This window comes from Lampris incognitus, chromosome 11, assembly GCF_029633865.1.
Source record: "Lampris incognitus isolate fLamInc1 chromosome 11, fLamInc1.hap2, whole genome shotgun sequence".
In the NCBI taxonomy this organism is placed as follows: Eukaryota; Metazoa; Chordata; class Actinopteri; order Lampriformes; family Lampridae; genus Lampris; species Lampris incognitus.
The window spans coordinates 46,013,684-46,036,431 of record NC_079221.1 but is presented as its reverse complement, the minus strand read 5'-3'; the positions used below and the strand labels follow the sequence as shown (position 1 = coordinate 46,036,431).

The window sequence follows — 22,748 nt, the reverse complement described above, 5'->3', positions numbered from 1 at the left end:
AACAATCTTCAGATTGGGACACAAAGATTGACTTATACAGGTGAAACTAAGAGGTGATAAAGTGTAGTGTGCAGAGAATATATCAGACACGCTGAATAGATGTTAGCAGGTTACTTACATACATGCTTGAGGTAGATGGACATGACACAGCATACCGGTATACGTACAATGTACAGTACAGTAATACACAATGGTTGGATTTATTTGACAGTGTTAAATGTTCATTCAATGACAGCCCGCAGAAGGAAACTGTTTATATCTGGTTGTTTTGGGGTACAGTGCTCTGTAGCGCCCGCCAGAGGGGAGGAGTTGGAAAAGGTTGTGACCAGGGTGTGATGGGTCTGCAGTGATGTTGCCTGCCCGTTTCCTGAGTCTGGAGATGTGTAAGTGCTGAATGGAGGGCAGGTTGGCACAATGATTTTCTCTGCAGAATTAATTGTCTGCCGTCGTCTGTCCCTGTCCTGTTTGGTGGCTGATCCAAACAGACAGTGATGGATGTGCAGAGGACAGACTGGATTATTGCACAGTTCCTGAGGCAGGTTGAATTTCTTGAGCTGGCGGAGAAAGTGCATCCTCTGCTGGGCCTTTTTGATGATCGTGTCTATGTTGGATTATGTCCTTATGTCCTGGAGATTGTTGAACCCCAGAAATCGGTAGGTTTTCACTGTAGACAATGTGCTGTTGAGTATGGTGAGTGGGGGCAATGTTGGGGGACTTGTCCTGAAGTCTGCTGTCATCTCTGCTGTTTTGAGTGTGTTCAGCTCCAGGTTGTTATGGCCGCACCAGAGGGCAGCTGATCAACCTCCCGTCTATATGCAGACTCGTCACCCATCTCGGTAAGGCCAATGATGGTTGTGTTGTCCGCAAGTTTCAGGAGTTTAACAGACGGGTCACCTGAGGTGCAGTCATTTGTGTAGAGGGAGAAGAGTAGAGGGGAGAGCACACATCCCTGGGGGCGCAGTGCTGATTGTCCGGGTGCTGGATGTGATTTTCCCCAGCCTCACCTGCTGACTGCTGTCTGTCAGAAGTTTTTAATCCACTGGCAGATGGGGGCTGGTACAGTGAGCTGGGTGAGTTTGGAGGATATCTGGGACGATGGTGTTGAATGCTGAGCTGAAGTCCACAAACAGGACTCTTGCATGTATCCCTGGGGAGTAGAGGTGTTGGAAGATTTAGTGCAATCCCATGTTGACTGCAACATTCACTGACCTGTTAACTCAATAGGCAAACTGCAGAGGGTCGAGCAGGGGGCCTGTGATTTCCTTCAGGTGGGCCAACACCAGTCTCTCGAAGGATTTCATGACCACAGACGTTAGGGCATTGGGCCTGTAGTCATTTAATCCTGTGATACGGGGTTTCTTGGGGACTGGGATGATAGTGGCGCTCTTGAAGCAGCAGGGGACTTCGCACAGCTCCAGTGATCTGTTGAAGATCAGTGTGACAATAGGGGGCAGCTGGTCAGGACAGACCGTAAGACGGGAGGGTGATATGCCGTCCAGGTCCGGTGCCTTCCTGGTCTTCTGTCTCTGGAAGAGCTGGCGCACGTCCTCAACACAGATCCTGAGTGTGGGTGGGGGTTTGGTGGGGAGGGGAAGTGGCTGGCAGGGAGTGCAGTTGGTTGTGTGTTGTGGCTGGAGAGGGTGAGGGGTGTGAAAGTTTGCTTTTCAAACCTGCAGTAAAACCCATTTAGGCTGCCTTTGGGTGATAAGAAATATGCTCTTCGCTCACCGCTAGGTAGGGCGCAGAATACAGTGCAGGAAGCCAAGCTAACGTTAGCATTGGATTTAGCTAAGTTCATGAACAAAATGCCTGTTCACAAACCAGGAACCCCCACCTGACTGCTGACATTTTGCCATGCATTACTTTTCCTGCCAAGATCTTGGTATGTTTTTGTTAAATAGGGTGCGTTTGACTGTGTGATATATGGTTATACAGAAACACGTAGGGGCTATGTGACCGCGGGGAGTTCTTGAAAAGTGTACACGAATGTTGGTGCGTTGCCTGATGGTGATTCATTAAAACCGGCAAAAGCTGAATAAAGCCTCCATCGCGATTATTTACATGGTTTACATTTAGTCATCCGATGGTTCCCTGCAGTGTGTGTGTATGTATGTGTGTGTGTGTGGGGGGGGGTCTCCTGTAGTTGGTAGTATCTTTCAAACAGCTCCAGACTGATGATGAGTCATTGACAGAAACAACTTTTCAGTGTAGCACCTTCCTGCCACTCTGGTCTCCTTTGTGGGTGTATTTCTGACTTGGTTGTACCGGATCCTGTAGGCTCCCTCTTTGGCCTGACGACGCTGTCTGAATTTTGTTGTGAACCGGGGCTTATTGTTGTTAAAGGTGCAGAATGTGCTGGTGGGCACACACATGTCCTCACAAAAGCTGATGTCAGATGTCACAGTGTCAGTAAGTACATCCAGGTCTGTAGATGCAGCCTCAAAAAACACTCCATTCGGTGCAGTCGAGGCAGGCCTGGACCTCCAGTTTGGGCTCATCGGTCCATTTCCTCACAGTGTAAACCACAGGCTTTGCTGATTTTCATTTCTGCCTGTAGGTTGGGTTGAGATGGATCAGAGAGTGATCAGAGAGGCCCAGGACTGCACGGGGGACGGTGCGATAGGCGTCCTTTAATATTGTGTAGCAATGAGTGTTTTTTGTCTCTGGTGGGACATTTAACATGCTGTCTGTATTTTGGCAGTTTTTGTGGCTGAGGTTTGCTTTGTTAGAATCCCCGAGGATAATGAGTAGGGAGTCTGGATATGTGTGCTCCATGTTTGTAATTTGATCAACCAGGTGTTTTAACGCCTCTTTAACACAGGCCTGGGGTGGGATACCGACCAGAATAAATGAGGAAACTTCCCGTGGTGAATAGAATGGTTTACAGTCAGTGAAAAAGGTCTCTAAGTGAGGGCTTGCATGATTTCTTCAGCACTGCGACATCCATACTCCAACCTTTGCTTATGTAGAAGCATATGCCACCACCCCGTGTTTTCCCCCGATAGCTCCGTTGCAGTCTGCCGGGAGGAGTTGGAACTGCGGCAGATGAAGTGTACTGTCCGTGATATGCTCACTAAGCCAGGTTTCAGTGGGAAAGTTCGAGTTTTTTTCGTTCAGGAGTATCAGTTTGTCCACCTTGTTGGCCAGAGAGCGGACATTCGCCAGGTGGATTGACGGGAACGCGGTTCTAAATCCCCGCTGTGGCAGTTTAACGAGCGCTCCGGCTCACCTCCCCCTTCAGCGTCTTTGGCGTAGCCCGCACAGGGCTGTACCGATCAAAACCTCGGCAAGACTTTGATTAAAATTTTCAATTGAAGTTGGTAAAAAAAAAAGCATGTTCAGTTTGGCCTGGGGGCAGGTGGAGACTTAAAAGTTCTTCTCTACTGTATGTGATCAGTGAGTGGGCGCCGGAAACTAAACATCCATCCATCCAACCATTATCCAAACCGCTTATCCTGCTCTCAGGGTCGTGGAGATGCTGGAGCCTATCCAAGCAGTCATTGGGCGGTAGGCGGGGAGACACCCTGGACAGGTCACTAGGCCATCACAGGGCCGATACACAAACGCACACACACACACCAAGAATGTAGCCGTAGGCTGTTGTGAAAAGTAAGGTTTTTAAGCTGCTTTTAAAAGTGTTCAGTGTGGGGTCCTCTCTCAGGTCCTCAGGCAGGGCGTTCTGTCTAATTGGGGCATAAATACAAAAGTTTCCCCTGTTTAGAGTTAGTATGAGGGATTGGTTAAAAGACCACTGCCCTTGGGCCTGAGAGTTCTTGCTGGTCTGTATATAATTAGCATGTATTTGATATACTTAGGTGCAAGGCCATTTAGTGCTTTGTATACAAGTAACAGGATTTTAAAACCGATTCTAGTTTTGATGGGGAACCAGTGCAGAGATCTAAGAACAGGTGTATTAACTGTATTTGCCGCACAACAGACAAGGGCGTCTCCCCGTCTGCCACCCAATGGCTGCTGGGATAGGCTCCAGCATCCCGCGACCCCGATTGGGATAAGCAGCTTGGCTAATGGATGAATGGCTGCCGCACAACTGATTTTGGGAGGCCGGTGAATAGACCATTACAGTAGTCTGGTCTGCTTGTTATAAATGTACGGGTTAATTTCTCACAGTCTGATTTTGATAGAAAGCCCCTTAGTTCAGACATGTTTTTAAGGTGGTAGAAGGCTGATCACTGTCATATGATTACACCCAGATTTCTAGCGTTGCTTTTGCAGTCCAGAGACAGAGAGCTGAGATGAGCTGCAATTCTATGTCTCTGAATCTTTGCACCTAAAATGAGTTATTTCTGTCTTTTCTTTGTTCAATTGTAAAACATTTCTCTAACATCCATAGATTAATATCGTCAATACACTGAGTTAGGGAATGTATTGGGATCTAGGTCATCAGATAGACAGTTGTGAATCAGACTGTTGTGTGGAGTTCAGGGAGGAGGTAAGACAGGCACTGCGTGGTAGTGAAGAGTTGTTGCATGGCTGGGCAACCACTGCAGAAATAGTGAGGGAGACAGCAAGGAAGGTACTTGGTGTGTCATCTGGAAAGAGGAAGGAAGACAATGAGACCCGGTTGTGGAATGAGGAAGTACAGGAAGGTATACAGAGGAAGAGGTTGGCGAAGAAGAAGTGGGATAGTCAGAGAGATGAAGGAAGTAGACAGGAGCACAAGGAGATGCAGCATAAAGCAAAGAGAGAGGTGGCGAAGGCAAAGGAAAAGGTGTATGGTGAGTTGTATGACAGGTTAGACACTAAGGAAGGAGAAAAGGACTTGTACCGATTGTCTAGACAGAGGGACCGAGCTGGGAAGGAGGTACAGCAGGTTAGGGTGATGAAGGATAGAGATGGAAATGTGCTGACGAGCGAGCAGAGTGTGCTGAGAAGGTGGAAGGAGTACTTTGAGTGGCTGATGAATGAAGAACATGAGAGAGAGAGAAGGTTGGATGATGTAGGGATAGTGAGTCAGGAAGTGCGGTGGATTAGAGAGGAGGAAGTGAGGGCAGCTATGAAGAAGATGAAGAGTGGAAAGGCAGTTGGTCCAGATGACATACCTGTGGAGGCATGGAGATGTTTAGGAGAGATGGCAGTGGAGTTTTTGACTAGATTGTTTAACACAATCTTGGAAAGTGAGATGATGCCTGAGGAGTGGAGAAGACGCATACTGGTACTGATCTTTAAGAATAAGGGTGATGTGCAGAACTGTAGCAACTACAGAGGTATAAAGTGGATCAGCCACAGCATGAAGACTTGGGAAAGAGTAATAGAAGCTAGGTTAAGAGGAGAGGTGACGATCAGCAGCAGCAATATGGTTTCGTGCCATGAAAGAGCACCACAGATGTGATGTTTGCTTTGAGAATGTTGATGGAGAAGTATAGAGAAGGCCAGAAGGAGTTACACATTGTGGATTTGTAGATTTAGAGAAAGCTTATGACAGAGTGCCGAGAGAGGAGGTGTGGTATTGTATGAGGAAGTCGGGAGTTGCAGAGAAGTATGTAGGAGTGGTGCAGGATATGTATGAGGGCAGTGTGACAACGGTGAGGTGTGCGGTTGTAATGACAGATGGGTTCAAGGTGGAGGTGGGGTTACATCAAGGATCGGCTCTGAGCCCTTTCTTGTTTGCAATGGTGATGGACAGGTTGACGGACGAGATCAGGCAGGAGTCTCCATGGACTATGATGTTTGTGGATGACATTGTGATCTGTAGTGAGAGTAGGGAGCAGGTTGAGGAGAGCCTGGAGAGGTGGAGGTATGCACTGGAGAGAAGAGGAATGAAAGTCAGTAGGAGCAAGACAGAATACTTATGCGTGAACAAGGAGGACAGCGGAATGGTGAGGATGCAAGGAGTAGAGGTGATGAAGGTGGATGAGTTTAAATACTTGGGGTCAACTGTTCAAAATAACAGAGAGTGCGAAAGAGAAGTGAAGAAGAGAGTGCAGGCAGGGTGGAGTGGGTGGAGAAGAGTGTCAGGAGTGATTTGTGACAGAAGGATACCAGCAAGAGTTAAAGGGAAGGTGTACAAGATGGTTGTGAGACCAGCTGTGTTATATGGTTTGGAGACGGTGGCACTGATGAAAAGACAGGAGGTGGAGCTGGAGGTGGCAGAGTTGAAGATGATAAGATTTTCACTGGGAGTGATGAAGAAGGACAGGATTAGGAACAAGTATATTAGAGGGACAGCTCAGGTTCGACGGTTTGGAGACAAAGCAAGAGAGACAAGATTGAGATGGTTTGGACATGTGTGGAGGAGAGATGCTGGGTATACTGGGAGAAGGATGCAGAATATGGAGCTGCCAGGGAAGAGGAGAAGAGGAAGGCCAAAGAGGAGGTTTATGGATGTGGTGAGGGAGGACATGCAGGTGGCTGGTGTGACAGAGGAAGATGCAGAGGACAGGCAGAGATGGAAATAGATGATCCGCTGTGGCGCCCCCTAACAGGAGCAGCTGAAAGTAGTAGTAGTAGTAGTAGTAGTAGTAGTAGTAGCAGTAGTAGCAGTAGTAGTAGTAGTAGTAGTAGCAGTAGCAGTAGTAGCAGTAGTAGTAGTTTCACACTCACGTCAGAGACAAGCATAGCCAACACAGAGCGCTTATGAGAGAGAGAGAGAGAGCGAGAGAGAGAAAAGGAGGAGAGGAGGGTGAGTAATTAAATGAGAGGCAATTTGTTATTTCTACGCCAGCAGACTCCCTTGCTCTTCCTCTGCCCCCTCCTCCCCCCCCCCTCTCCTTTTCTCTGCAGTGCAGCACAGAAAACTGTCAAAATGATAATGAGAAGCTGCCAAAGGCCGTTTCCCATATGCGGACAGTACACATATAGAGAACGCAAGAAAGATAACAAGACTGGGCAGATGAGGAATGGGGGCAGTTGTACTGTGTGTGTGTCTGTGTGTGAATTATGACGCGATCGTTGGCTGGACTTTACTTGGCCTCTACACAAGAGTGTCCTTCTTATTTGTTTTGCTGGACAGAGAAGGTTTGTGGAGCTGCTTTCCTTCAGTCCCCCGACACAAACGTACACACAGGTACACAGGCACATACACGAACGCCATTACTCCGTAGGTGTGTGATGGGAAATCATTAGCAGCCGTGAGAATTTAAGGACTGGGGTGATGTCAATAACGCTTACTGTCCTTCTACCGCTCAGCCATTCAGTACTGCCTCAGCAGCAACATTACTAGGTGGTTGTCACAGTGTGCCGGGAACACCACAGAGACTAGCTCATATTGTAGTAGCCCAGACAGCAAAATGAAACTGGGCCAGATCCGGGCCGGTCGTATCACAGCAACTGGCCCGGATCCACGCCAGTGTCTTTTTGCACAACGGGCCGATACCGGCTTTGGGCCATACCTGGCCCAGCTCTGGCCAGAGGCGCGGGGCGGTCTAGGAGCGGATGTAATTGCTATAATGATCTGCCGGAATCGGCACAGAGGCGGGGGCGGTCTATGGGCGGATGGGATTCCTATGCAGATCTGCCGGACTGTGGGCGGATCCGGCCCGGTGTCAGGTGCTATGAGGGAGTGATCCACCATCTAGACAACGTTACTTGACTCGCTCACTTTAACTCACGTACCAGTGTACAAGCTGAAACTAGTTCTCTCATGTTCTCCCCACTCGTTACTCTTTATTCTCCACGCTTTGTGGCACCACACTACTTCTGCATACGTTCAGTCGATCAGTCGACCCATCCATCCATCCATCCATCCATCCATCCATCCATCCATCCATCCATCCATCCATCCATCCATCCATCCATCCATCAGTGTTCAGCTTCTTTAGGAGAGCTGTGATATTACTTTCCTCACTGACAAATTTTAAGTTTTTACGCCATTAAACTTTTTAATTAAAAATTTCCCACAACTGGAGTAATCCTAATTTATTTGATTTTTTTTACGTTTTTCAGACTTTGATTACTCCCACACACGTACATCAAAATGCTCCGCTCTTCACGCTGTTTCTCCGTTTGATGTGATTTTTTTTTTTTTGCGAGTTATGAGCGTTTGTTTTGAAACCCATTTCCCCATCACTCTGTCGGCCAGCTGAACCTTTCAGCCAATCAGCTTTTGATATGCAAATTAGCTTAAGTGCCGCTTCAGCGACTATAACTTTAGCTGTCATTCTTTTCATTTGAAGCCGCAAGTACTCCAAAATGCTTTACGCTACGTACACATATTAGACATCAAGGAGTTCAGCTTTTCATGCTGTCAGTCCCAATGTCACTACCAAAACAACACTATTTATGTGTTTTAGTTATGATCGTTGGTATGAAACCCAGCACTGACAGCTGAAACGTAAGCCAATCACTGTTCTGAGCTGCTGCTTCCACTTCCTGTAGCTTTAGCAGCCATTCTGTTAAACTCTGAGCTTCACTGGCTTGAGCTAGCTTTCTTCTTTTTATATTTCATGCTATTTTTCTCCAGTATACTCTACAATGCCTTATAATTTCATAGACCCATGTATTTCCACAAAATTTAAGCGACGCGTTAACTTGTGTCAAAATATAAAATGGTAAGCTGCTTTAGCTGTCTATGTGATCTGCTTAGCTGCTGCAGTTCCGATGGCTTCAGTGGTCTTTGCACTGGTTATTTTCTTTCATCACTTCTCACTATTTTTTTCCTCATTTATAGCTTTTTTAATTTGTAGACTTAACTTGTGCACGCTTTCATCTTGAAACTTCATTCTTTCTTCAAAATGTTCTGCTATTTTGGCTGTGTATCTCATTGTTCTGACCGGCTGCTAAATCTGTTTTAGCTGTGGTGGCTATTCTAGTCCAGTCCAGCAGCTTTGAGAAAACTTGCATTGGCTCTCTTCATTCACTGTTTCACACTATTTTACTGCAATTCTCTATAAGTGATACTAACATGAAAAGTTTAAACAGCATATTTTCAGATGCTTTCAGCTTAGCCACCAGTTTTTTTAAACTTTATTTTGATTTTTTTTCCCCCTCGTTAGTTTGCTATTGCAAGAAGATGCTTAATTCAAGCAAAAGACAAGGTTTCTTCGTATCTTAATGAGACCAATTGTATAAAACTTTTTCCAAGACCCACGCACTGAATAACTGACTTTTTCAAATTTCAGAAAAGTCATCATCTCTGTGACCCATTGCATAAATGAAGGGAGCTTTGTTGATTTCAAATTGAGAAGAATGAGACGACAGACCAAGAGAGATACAAATGCAATAGCATTTTCCTGATGAGCAGATAAATTCTCCTCTGACATTGCCACACCAAAAATGGCAGTGAGAGGATTGGGGTCAAGTGTTCTATCCAAAGAAATTGAATGAGAGTAGAACGGACATTCCCATTCAAATCAACATAGCAGTATGGTCAGAGTGGTAGCCATTTGTATTTGAACTGCAGCCATTGCAAAGAATTGTGACTTAAACTGCCGTATAAATTGACTTGCGGCAAGTAGCAGACTCTTTTTTTTAAGTCGCCAACTCACTGATTGCGCCAAGTCATGGACTCTTTTTTAAGTTGCCGACTCACTAAGGTAAGGTTTTGCAGTAATGAGCAGCAGAGTAGTACAAACTTTTATGGCCCCACTGATATGTGTTGCCACCATGACAACTAACAGCAATCGCTATGTTCTATTGAACTACTCAAATGACCATGGCAAACAGTCCATTCTACTCTCAATGTCCATTCTACTCTCAATCAATTTCTATGGTCCACTACACACATTTGAGAGGGATTCAAAAATGTGGTTCCAAAAATTGTTCAATGCCTGACATGCCCAGAACATGTGGCCCAAAGTGGCAAGGCTTTGATAGTATCTCGGACATTTGGGATTTAGGGTAGGGTTGGGTGTATTCAAGGCTCAGCGTTTTCGGTTTTTCGTTTTCAAAGCCATCCAGCATGCCGAATTTCGTCACAAGAGGACACTGTTATATAACCTCACACAAACAGGAACAACTTTTGAATCCAAAATGAAAATCAGTTTAAACCGATCTGCTCCTTTTAAAAAAATCTGGGAATTTTTCGGTGAAAATCGGTAAAAACCGAAAACACATAGCCTTGGGTATATTTTAGCTAGTCTAGCATGTGAAAAATGCAGTTTGTGAAGGACTTTAAACTGTATTGATCCATGTCTTATACAGAGAGATGAGGTGTGGATATGCGCTATACTGTCTTCCAATATCTGCTCCGTTAGTTCTTCCCCAATGTCCTCTTCCCAAGCTGCTTTGTTGTCAGCCCAAGTAAAGGGCTTAATGTGCTATATACGTATACCCTGGAGATTAGGCCCTTCCTATACGGGTTAAGATCTAAAAGGTAATGTACAGGGGAAGGAAGGAATATGCTTTTTAGTAAAACTCTGGACCTGCAAGTATCTAAAAAAAGTGTGTCCTGGGGATATTATTGTTATTTCATATAATAATAATAATAATAATAATAATACATTTTATTTGTAATAATACATTTTAACTCAATGAAGCGTGGCTCAGACTCAATATGCCAGTTTGAAAAGGTACGTTTTGAAATGGGATTTGAAGGTTGAAAGAGAGTCAATGTTGCCAATTTCTTGTGGGACAGCGTTCCATAGGCGGGGGGCAGAATGACTGAAGGCTCTAGTCCCCATGGTAGTCAAATGGGCCAATGGTGTAGTGAGTTGGAGAGCAGAAGAGGATCTGAGAGTGCGGGAGGGCGTGTGGATGTGAAGGAGTTCGGAAAGATATGAAGGAGCTAAGTTATTAACGGCCTTAAAGGTGAGGAGCCAGATCTTGAAGTCAATGCGCTATTTAACAGGGAGCCAATGGAGTTGCTGAAGAACAGGAGTGATATGATCTATGGAAGGAGTTCTAGTAATGATACGGGCAGCTGAATTCTGAATCAACTGAAGCTTATGAAGACACTTGAGGGGAAGACCAAAGAGGATAGAATTACAGTAGTCAATACGGGATATAACCAGGATGTGAGTGAGTATGGCTGTGCTTTTAGGCTGTGCTTTTGGCTGTGCTTTTATATATAGTCAAGTGCCATGAAATTGTTATCAATAAACAAGTCATAGAAAAATATAGGACCTTTTTTTTTTGCCACAACTTAAAAGCTGAATCATGTTATGATGGTAAGAAAAGGTGGTTAAGTGTTAGAGGAGAAATTGTGGTTGCTTGCTCAAGATTAAAATGTCGTCTGAATTGTTTCCCCATTCTAAGGGATTTTTTACATTGGAATTTGCAATGTGGGTACCCGAATTTAGAGGTAGCAGAGAGGTCAGAAGCGAGATAGGGGGAAATCGGAAGGCTGGTCTGCAGCTGTATGAGCAACTGAGTCGGGCCTTCTCAGTTTGAAAACGTGGTAATCCAGTAAGGGAATTTAGATATGTTTGCTGCCCAGTAATAATGTATGAAATTGAGTAGGCCTAATCCACCCTCTTGTTTTGAACTTTCCAGATATGCCTTTCGTATACGTGGGTTAGATTTATTCTAAATGGATGTAGAGATACATTTGCTCAATTGCTTAAAAATGACTTATGTAGAAAAACAGGTATCATCTGGAACAAGTATAAGAATATTGATAGTACAGTCATTTTAAGTTAGTACATCCTGCTAAAGAAATAGAGAGATTTGACCGCCGTGTTAAGTCTATCTTGGTGCGGTCTAATAATGGGGTAAAGTTATGTTTTAGGATTGCTGCGAATGTACTTGTGACATGTATCCCAAGATATATAAAGCACTTCAGCTCTACTTTGAATAGAAACTGTTCATATCTCGTTTTTTCTGCTAACTTGTCGATAGTGAAAAGTAGGCTTTTTGTAAAATTATATTTATAACCTGAGAGTTTCCCAAACTCTCTGAATACTTCTAGTTAGTGAATTATAGAGTTTTCTGGGTTCAAAATATAAAGAGAGAATCATCTGTGTAGAGTGATATACCCCGTGGCTCATTTCTCGTCACTCCGACAAGTCTTTCATCAGAGTGCAGCACTATTTCAAGAGGATCGATGGCTAAATCAAATAAAAAAGGAGATAAGAAACAGTCTTATCTTGTCCCTCTTTGGAGAGGGAAGTAGCTGGAGGCAATATTATTAGTGTGGACAGAGGCTTTAGGTGCCAAGTATAAGATTTTGATCCAAGTGCAGAATGTTGGGCCAAACCGAAATTTATTTTACAATGTGAATAGGTATTTCAACTCAGTCCCGTCAAAAGCCTTTTCGGCATCTAGGGAAATAATAACTTTAGGTTGCAGGGGTGAATGGTCTGCATATTTCACCTTCATGTCTCTATTCCGCACTCCCTGTTACTTTGAATCATTGACCCCAAGTATTTAAACTCATCCACCTTTTAACCTCTACTCCTTGCATCCTCACCATTCCACTGTCCTCTCTCTCATTCACGCATATGTATTCCATCCTGCTCCTACTGACATTCATTCCTCTTTTCTCTAGTGCATTCCTCCACCTCTCCAGGCTCTCCTCAACCTGCTCCCTACTCTCACTACAGATCACAATGTCATCTGCGAACATCATAGTCCATGGAGACTCCTGCCTGAATTCGTCCGTCAACCTGTCCATCACCATTGCAAACAAGAAAGGGCTCAGAGCTGATCCTTGATGTAATCCCACCTCCACCTTGAACCCATCTGTCACTCATACTGCATACCTCACCACTGTCACACTGCCCTCATACATATCCTACATACATCTCTTCCACTCCCGACTTCCTCATACAATACCACACCTACTCTCTTGGCACCCTGTCATATGCTTTCTCTAAACCCATAAAGACACAATGTAGCTCCTTCTGGTCTTTTCTATACTTTTCCATCAAAGCAAACATCGCATCTGTAGCACTCTCTGCTGGCATGAAACCATACTGCTGCTCACTAATGATCACCTCTCCCTTTCAACTAGCTTCCACTACTCTTTCACATAACTTCGTGCTGTGGCTGACCAGATTTATAACTCTGTAGTTACTACAGATCTGCACATTACCCTTATTCTTGAAAATTGGTACCAGTATACTCCTCTGACTTTCCAAGATTGTGTTAAACAATCTAGCTAAAAACTCTACTGCCATCTCTCCTAAAAGTATTCATGCCTCCACAGATATGTCATCTGGACCAACCGCTTTTCCACTCTTCATCCTCTTTATAGCTGCCCTCACTTTATCCTTGCTAATCCACTGCACTTCCTGGTTCACTATTCCCGCATCATCCAACCTTCTCCCTCTCACTCTAATTTTCTTCATTCACCAGGCCCTCAAAGTACTCCTTCTACCTTCTCAACACACTCTCCTATGCCTTTTCCTTTGCCTTCGCCACCTCTCTCTTTGCCTTATGTTGCATCTCCTTGTACTCTCTACTTTCTTAATCTCTTTGACTGTATTACTTCTTTGCCAACCTCTTCCTCTGTAAACTTTCCTGTACTTCCTCAAGCCAACACAAATTCTCCTTGTCTTCCTTTCTCTGTCCAGATGACACACCAAGTACCTTCCTAGCTGTCACCTTCACCATTTCTGCAGTAGTTGCCCAGCAATCCGGCAACTCTTCACTACCACCCAGTGCCTGTCTTAGCTCCTCCCTGAACTCCACACAACAGTCTTCTTCAACTTCCACCATTTGATCCTTGGCAATGCCTTTACTCTCTTCTTTTGATCTCCTAAGTTATCCTATAGTACTTCATCAGATGCTGCCTAGCTATGTTCTCCCCTGTCACTAACTTGCAGTCTCCAATCTCTTTCAGATTGCATCTCCTGCGTAAGATGTAGTCTACCTGTGTGCACCTTTCTCCATTCTTATATGTCATCCTGTTCCTCCCTCTTCTTGAAATACGTATTCACCACAGTCATATCCATCCTTTTTGCAAAATCCACTACCATCTGTCCTTCCACATTTCTCTCCTTGCCACCATATGTACCCATCACCTCATCATCACCTCTGTTCCCCTCACCAAAATGTCCATTGAAGTCCGCTCCACTCACCACTCTCTCCTCCTTGGGTACACTCTCCAATACTTCATCCAACTCACTCCAGAATTCTTCTTTCTCTCCCATCTCCCAACCGGCATGCGGGGCATATGTACTGACAGTATTTAGTATCATCATATCTTCAATTTCCATCTTCATACTCATCACTCTGGCTGACATTCTCTTCACCCCAACACACTCTTGACATACTCTTCCTTCAGAAATACCCCTACCCAATTTCTCCTCCCATCCACAACATAGTAGAAAAGTTTGAATCCCACCTCCGATACTCCTGGCGTTACTCCCTTTCCACTTGGTCTCTTGAACACACAGTATATTTACCTTCCTTTTTCTCCATTGTATCAGCCAGTTCTGTCCCTTTACCAGTCATAGTGCCAACATTCCAAATTTCGACGCTCACTTCCGCAGTCCTACCCATCCTCCTCTCCTGCTGCCTCTGGATATGCCTCCCCCTCTCCTTCTCCTTTGCCCAACAGTAGCACAGTTTCCACCGGCACCCTGCTGACAAACAGTACTGATGGCAGTCGTTGGTAACCTGGACCTCGACTGATCCGGTATGGAAATCTGATTTATGATCCACATATTTGATTTGGCAAAGGTTTTATGCCCGATGCCCTTCCTAACACAACCCTCCCCATTTATCCGGTCTTGTGACCGGCACTAAGAATGCACTGGCTTGTTTATCCCCACTGGCTGGGTTGAGTGGTTTGCATATAGAATGTTAAAAAGGCATCACATTTTAGAGTAGGACTGCCTCCCTCATATAAAGCCTGTTTGATCAGGGTCAGTAATACTGATGATGACAGTCTCCAGAGAGGGCCTTGGTTAAAATCTTGTATGAACAACACAGCAGGCTGATTGGGCGGTTGAAGCCACAATTCAGGGGATCTTTATCCTTTTTTAACCATACAGAAACTGTGCCCTGTGTGGGCGTCTGGGGTGGCTTTTCATTGGAGAGGATTTCATCATACATTAGTTTTAAGAACAGGGGGGGAAATGCTTCATAAAATTCAATGGGGAACCATTAGGCCCCGGGGCCTTCCCCCTTTGCATCAGTTTAATTGCTTGAGAGATCTTGTCAGCAGATATTGGGCTGTCAATAGAGATTTGCTCATCTGGACTAAGGCTTGGGATCTTCAGTTTATCCAGGAAAGATTGTTTAAGCAAAGTATCAGTTAGAGCTTCAGATGAGTACAGGGAAGAGTAATACTGCTCGAGCTAGTTATTAAGGATTTTTGATATTAATAATAATACATTTTATTTGTGGGCGCCTTTCAGAGCACTCAAGGACACCTTACAGAACACAGTTAAAAAAAACAAGCAGCACTGTAACAGACAGCATAAAATAAAAACAAAGTAGGGTAGACAATAAAAAGTCAATACAACAGATAAGTATAAAAGCATAATCTGCGCAAAACTCAATGAAGCATGGATCAGACTGAATATGCCAGTTTGAAAAGGTATGTTTTGAGATGGAATTTGAAGGTTGAAAGAGAGTCAATGTTGCGAATGTCTTGTAGGAGAGAGTTCCGTAGGCGGGGGGCAGAATGACTGAAGGCTCTAGACCCCATGGTTGTCAAGCGGGCCAATGGTGTAGTGAGTTGGAGAGCAGAAGAGGATCTGAGAGTGCAGGAGGATGTGTGGATATCAAGGAGTTCAGAAAGATATGAAGGAGCTAGGTTATTAAGGGCTTTAAAGATGAGAAGAAGTATCTTGAAGTCAATACAGTATTTAACAGGGAACCAATGGATTTGCTGAAGAACAGGAGTGGTATGATCTATGGAAGGAGTTCTGGTAATGATACGGGCAGCTGAATTCTGGACCAATTGAAGTTTATGAAGACACTTGAAGGGAAGACAAAAAGGATAGAATTGCAGTAGTCTATACGGGATGTAACCAGGGTGTGATTGAGTATGGCGGTGCTGTTAGGTGTAAGTGACGGGCAAAGACGATTAATATTGTGTAGGTCAGGGGTGGGCAATCTTATCCAGAAAGGGCCGGTGTGGGTGCAGGTCTTTGTTCCAACCAAGCAGTTACACACCTGTGTGTCCTAATCAAGTTCCTCAGCAAAGACTCTACTGGTTGATTAGTGGGATCAGGTGTGTAACTGCTTAGTTGGAACAAAGACCTGCACCCACTCCGGCCCTTTCTGGATAAGACTGCCCACCCCGGGTGTAGGTGGAAGTATGCAGACCGAGTAATGTTTTTGATGTGAGCTTCAAAAGATAATGTGCCGTCGAAGATGACACCCACACTCTTAAACTGAGGTGATGGAGGAAGTATAGAATTGTCAATGGTTAGGGGAAAACTATCAGGTTTAGCCAAAGTAGATTTAGTACCAATTAAGAGGACCTGTTTTATCACTATTAAGTTTGAGGAAGGGGTATGAAATCCAGGATTTAATTTCTAGTAAGCAGTCAGAAAAGGAAGTGGGTGGAAGAGTGGAGGTAGGCTTGGTGGCCAGATAAAGCTGGGTGTCATCCGCGTAGCAGTGAAATTGAATGCCAAATTTCCTGAAAATGTGGCCCAGATGTAATAAGTAAATAATAAATAGGAGGGGTCTCAATACAGAGCCCTGGGGAACACCGGTAGTAACAAGAAAGGACTTATCTCAAATTTTTAAGTTGGACAAACTGAGTGTGGCCAGAGAGATATGATCTAAACCAGTCAAGGAGGGTGCCTGTTATTCCAATGAAAGCTAACTCTCTAGGAGGATGTTATGTGAGATGGTATCAAAGGCTGCACTCAGGTCAAGAAGGACAAGTATGGTTAGGAGCCCAGAGTCAGCTGCCATCAACAGATCATTAGTGATTTTTGTATCAAATGTTGTTGTACCTGAGCCCGTGCTAATCTCTGAAATTGAACTCCTGTTAGCAGACTGTCTTCATTGGTCAGCCAACAGCTCGCCGGCTTTTTCCCTATGCTCATGAAAAACCTGTCTTAACGTCAACAGCATCTTTTCTGTCTGTGTAGTAGAAAGTTTTTCAAATTCGGTGAAGCAGTCTTTCCCTATACAGATCAAGATTTTGGGACGTAGCATAGATGTTATCTATCTAAGATGAGCTGTGATAATTGAGAGATACGCTTGGTGCATTTGTTTTTGTAAACTGTGTATGAAATGATTTGGCCCCTTAGATAAGCCAACATAGATTCTCAGATACTGCACGTAGTGACTTCTGGGGTGTTGTTAATTTAAAGGCAGAGATATATTTGTGTTGAAAGAAATCTCTTACATGCGCTACAAGATAATAACAGAGGATCGAGGTGCCAAGTGCGTCGGGCCACAATACCATCTGGGAACTTACTAACCTAACCAGGCAATGATCTGAGATCCCTATGCTATGGTATTAGCTATTGGATATATAGGGCAACAGCTTGTCATCCAACAAGCAAAAATATATCCTCTAATAGGAACGGTGCACCGGAGGGAAGGAGTACTGTTTTGCAGTGGTGTTGCTTCTCCACCAGGGTCAGATAGGTTGTAGCATTGCGAAAAAGAGTAAATTACAGTTGCTTATTTGGATAAAGCAGTGTTTGGTCCTGGTCTAGACCTGTTAATCCATGGGTGCAGAACACAGCTGAAGTCTAACTGATTAGTGTTTGGGTCAGGAAGAGTTGCAATAAGGTTAAAGAAAAACTGCATCAACCCAGTTAGGGCCGTAAATATTAGCCAGCACCATCAGCGTGCAGTATCGTTTACCCACAACAATAATATAGAGGCCATTTACATCGGAAATTATTTTTGTGGCGTCAAATGAGTGCTCTCTTTTATAAGAATGGCTATCCTTCTTGCCTTGTAGTTGAACTAGAATGAAAACATTGTCTAACCCATTTATACTTAAGCTTAGAGCGGTAGTCTGCTTTGAGGTGGGTTTCCTGCAGGAACACAAAATCAGGGTTAAAGGATTTTAGATGGGCAAGTCCTCTGCTGCACTTAGTTGGATTATTAATTGCTTTTATATTCCAGCTGATAAAGGTTGTAGAACTAGGTGTCTTGAGAGTCGCCTTCGCTACTGACATATAGCGTCACTGATAAAGATTGGGACATAGTCATATCAGAAACATGAAAGAAAAAAGAAGAAAAGCTTGCACACACACAAAACATAGACATAACCTTGGACCTCAACGCAGGCCTCCCCCCCATATGAGAGCTGCATCACTCCTCCTAGAACTCAAGCTTCGTACAAACTGGGCTCAGTCACAACTCCCAGTAGAGCCTCTCCTAGGGCGAACTACATTCAAACTTTTAATCCCCAATGTTGACTACTACTACTACTACTTTAGACTGCTCCTATTAGGGGTCGCCACAGCGAATCATCCTGTCTTCTGCATCTTCCTCTGTCACACCAGCCCCCTGCGTGTCCTTCCTCACCACATCCATAGACCCTCTCTTTGGCCTTCCTCTTCTCCTCTTCCCTGGCAGCTCCATGTTCAGCATCCTTCTCCCAGTATACCCAGCATCTCTCCTCCACACATGTCCAAACCATCTCAATCTTGCCTCTCTTGCTTTGTCTCCAAACCGTCCAACCTGAGCTGTCCCTCTAATATACTCGTTCCTAATCCTGTCCTTCTTCATCACTCCCAATGAAAATCTTAGGGCTGTCTTATAATTAAAGTGTTATGTTGCATACAAGAGAGTAACATTTTGTGAGAAACAGTTCAGGAGAAAGCCTTGAAGGAGGGGTTTTGCTAAATGGGAAATTCTCGTGGAGCACAGGATCACATACAGGACTGACAGAGCCTCAGTGTCTTCCTCAAAGAGCGGCATAGAGACTTAACATGAGCACGAACCTGGACCCAGTAGTTGTAGGATGGTCTACCTGGTAACTCTGCCTCCCTTTCGTCTGGTTTTAGACTGAAATTATTGATCGAGATTTTAGCAGAACATTTAAATATCCTTTTTTACTAAAAAAAGAAAAAAGTCGTGTATTTATAATCAGGCTTGCCATGAGCTAATTTGATCAATCAGTTGTTTCTGTTTTTATTAAGATATTGGCACCATCATCCAGGTGGCGTGGCGGTCTATTCCGTTGCCTACCAACACGGGGATCGCTGGTTCGAATCCCCGTGTTGCCTCCGACTTGGTCGGGCGTCCCTACAGACACAACTGGCTGTGTCCGCGGGTGAGAAGCCGGATGTGGGTGTGTGTCCTGGTCGCTGCACTGGCGCCTCCTCTGGTCGGTCGGGGCACGGGGAACTGGGGGGGAGTTGCGTGACCCTCCCATGCGTTACGTCCCCTTGGTGAAGCCCCTCAGTCAGGGGAAAAGAAGCGGCTGGCGACGCCACATGTATCGGAGGAGGCTTGTGGTGGTCTGCAGCCCTCCCCGGATCGGCAGAGGGGGTGGAGCAGCGACCGGGACGGCTCGGAAGAGTGGGGCAGTTGGGCAAGTACAAATGGGGAGGGAAAAAAGGGGGGGGGGATATTGGCACTATAGAGGTGACAGGGTGGTTTACACTACCCCTTGTAAGAGCCTTGACGACCTCTGAGGTCATTTATACTTCCTTCTGATATGAAATATCACAAAATGGTGCCACCCTTCCCCTTTTCTTTACTCCATTGTCTCACTTCTGCGATGTTTCTTTTCTCTCCCTCTCTCTCCCCCTCTCTCCCGGCACGTCTCCTTCCCCGCTCTCTCCTTTCCTGTCTGTCGTTCCTCCTCTTTTTCTTTTTTTCTTTTTTTTCCCCTATCGAAGGGCTCCGTTCGCCGTCGGTGCCGCTCGGGGCTCTTGTATGCCCGGTTCAGTGGGGGGTGGGGGCGGCCAGGTGGGCAGCAAAGTCTCGACCCCCTCCACCACGGGCTTCCCGGGGCCCTCGTCCCGCCCCTCCACCCCTCTCGTCAACCCCAACCCCACCCCCGCCCCACAGACGGCTGCTGCCCAGCTGAAGAACTGCCTGCGCTCCAGCCAGCAAACGGTTAACCAGGCTCTCACCGCCATGCAAATGGGTAACCAGACCTGCACACACACACAAACACACACAGACACACACACACACACGCACACACACACACACACACACACGCACACACACACACAAAAGAATTTGCAATCATACAAACAAACAAGGGGATATAGCAGACACAGGGTAATTGCTACACTCCTGCAAACTCAGACATGCACACAAATAACACACACCTGGTTGTGTAGTGTATATATGTCCACGGCCTAGGTCTTATTTGTGTTGGTCTCCACTTGTGATCCTTTCTCTTTTGTTCACCACTCACGCAATCTCTCTGTCAGCCGAGCCGCTCGTCCCTCCCCCCTCTCGTGAGCACGATGGCGTCCGGTGTTTCCCGTCAATGCCTTGCGAACGCACGTTGTGCGGCACTGCCAAGAGTGACACACACATGAAAAATCCACCATGCCACGTTACTCAACTCACCCCCCTTTAACGGCGGCTGTCTGTCATGTAGCCGCTGCCCGGAGACAACTATGTAACTAATTACTGTCATTACTGTTACATTTACTGGTAACACCTTCATGTAGCCCATGTTTATCGAGCACTATGGCCGTACTTTACTGCCCCGGGGCAGGAGCGAAACCATTACCACGCTATTATAATTAGGAGTAGTAGTAGTAGTAGTAGTAGTAGTAGTAGTAGTCTTGGCAGTTGTAGTAGTAGTGGTAGTAGTGTTTGCAGTTGGTAGTAGTAGTAGTAGTCTTGGCAGTTGTAGTAGTAGTGGTAGTAGTAGTAGTCTTGGCAGTTGTAGTAGTAGTGGTAGTAGAAATGGTAGTAGTAGTTGTTGTAGTAGTCTTGGCAGTTGTAGTAGAAGCAGTAGTAGTGGTAGTAGTTGTCGTAGTAGTAGTGTTGGCAGTTGTAGTAGTGGTAATAGTAGTAGTTGGTGTAGTAGTGTTGGCAGTTGGCAGTAGTAGTAGTAGTAGTAGTAGTCTTGGCAGTTGTAGTAGTAGTGGTAGTAGAAATGGTAGTAGTAGTAGTAGTAGTAGTAGTAGTCTTGGCAGTTGTAGTAGAAATGGTAGTAGTAGTTGTTGTTGTAGTAGTCTTGGCAGTTGTAGTAGTAGTAGTAGTTGTCGTAGTAGTAGTGTTGGCAGTTGTAGTAGTGGTAATAGTAGTAGTTGGTGTAGTAGTGTTGGCAGTTGTAGTAGAAGCGGTAGTAGTAGTTGTCGTAGTAGTGGTAGTAGAAATGGTAGTAGTAGTTGTTGTAGTAGTCTTGGCAGTTGTAGTAGAAGCAGTAGTAGTGGTAGTAGTTGTCGTAGTAGTAGTCTTGGCAGTTGTAGTAGTAGTGGTAATAGTAGTTGTTGGTGTAGTAGTGTTGGCAGTTGTAGTTGTAGTAGTAGTGGTATTCAGACTTGTGTGTACTAAGGAGGTTTCATAGCAACGAGGAAAATAAGAAAAGTCCAGGACACGAAGGGTTTTGTTTACTGCAGAGGACACGATGCTCCGATGGCTGCTTTTACCTCACATCCAGTCCGAAGTATGCCTGCCCCACACACACACACACACACACACACACACACACACACACACACTCTCCACATATCCACCACACGTACACAACCCTGTGAACATGTACAAGTACACACCGCTGAGTGACGTCAGGGTGTTGTGTTGTGTTGTGTTGTGTTGTGGAGGCAGCTGTGGTAGGGTTTCTTACGTTGCTCTCTACCGCCCCCTCTGGCTCTGGTCCTTCATCGCTCTTCCTTGCTCTCTGTTGCTGTCGTACACACGTGCAAACACACACACACAAACACATACAACCACATCTGCTCTCAATTACAAAACAAAAATCTGACTGTACGTTCTGGAGTGTAGCTGTTAGTCACATGACCAGCATGTCTACACTTTACGGTTGTGTAGTGGGCTGCCCTGAAGCAGACTACAAGTGCCCATGACACCACACTGACCGACTCTGTGTGTGTGTGTGTGTGTTTGTGTGTGTGTGTTGAATCTCTCCACCAGTCCACAGCCCCACCGCTGGCAGCCCGGAACGTCCCACGGTGGCTGTCTCTCCTCTGCGGCCCCAGGGCTCCTCCCCCTCGCGCTCTCCCGGCCAACCCGGTCGTCCGCTTTCCATGGTGTCGCCGGGACCCACGCTGGGACCCTCCCCCCTCTCCTCCCCCGCCTCACGGCCCCTCGTTCCCCCGCCCTTCCCCATCTCCTGCCTTACTCCGCCTAACGCCTCGGTGGCCCTCCTCAACGGGGAGTCGCTCAATCCCCTCCAGCCGCCATCGGCGGGCCCCTCCCGTGGCCCCACCCCAGGGCCCCTCGCCGCCAAAGCGGAGAAGGTGAGTCTGCCTCTCGCCGAGTCAAGTAGGCGCAAAACAAGTTTGGTTTTTTTGTCTTTTTCGTGAGCACGTTTGACTGGGTCCTGTTGGTACAGAGGTTACTATGTGGAACCATGGTTACGTGACCTGGTTCAACGATGTGTACGAGTACGAGTATGAGAAAATTAAGCACGATTGTGCGTCCCAGGGGACTATGCAAGGCAACAAATTCAGTGTTAGATTTGAAGCGGTCAGTGCAGTTTTCTAAAATCAGTACACACACACACACACACACACACATATATATATATATATATATATATATATATATATATATGTGTGTGTGTGTGTGTGTGTGTGTGTGTGTGTCAGGATCCTTCCACATGTGTGACTCACATGTCATCCTGATTCCACACACAGTAGTATGAGTGTTCCCTTTTATAGCTCTGTGTGTGTGTGTGTGTGTGTGTGTTTATATGTGTGTTTGTCCGTGTGCCAACAACTCTTCTACTTCTTGGAAAATGCCATCCACCCAACTGTTGGCACAACCACCAGATCCCCTCCTTTGTGTGTTGTGAGATGGGCCTGTATTTTACATGCCCC

General features: G+C 45.6%; 1 protein-coding gene across 1 annotated transcript in view; it reads left to right on the top strand.

Moving 5' to 3' along the window:
- LOC130121135 (E3 ubiquitin-protein ligase SH3RF3-like) overlaps window positions 1-22,748 on the top strand; it is a 178,207-nt gene that overhangs the window by 144,202 nt on the left and 11,257 nt on the right. Inside the window, 2 exon segments of the mRNA XM_056289986.1 lie at window positions 19,617-19,867; window positions 21,841-22,166. Coding sequence (XP_056145961.1) covers window positions 19,617-19,867; window positions 21,841-22,166 — 577 coding nt within the window.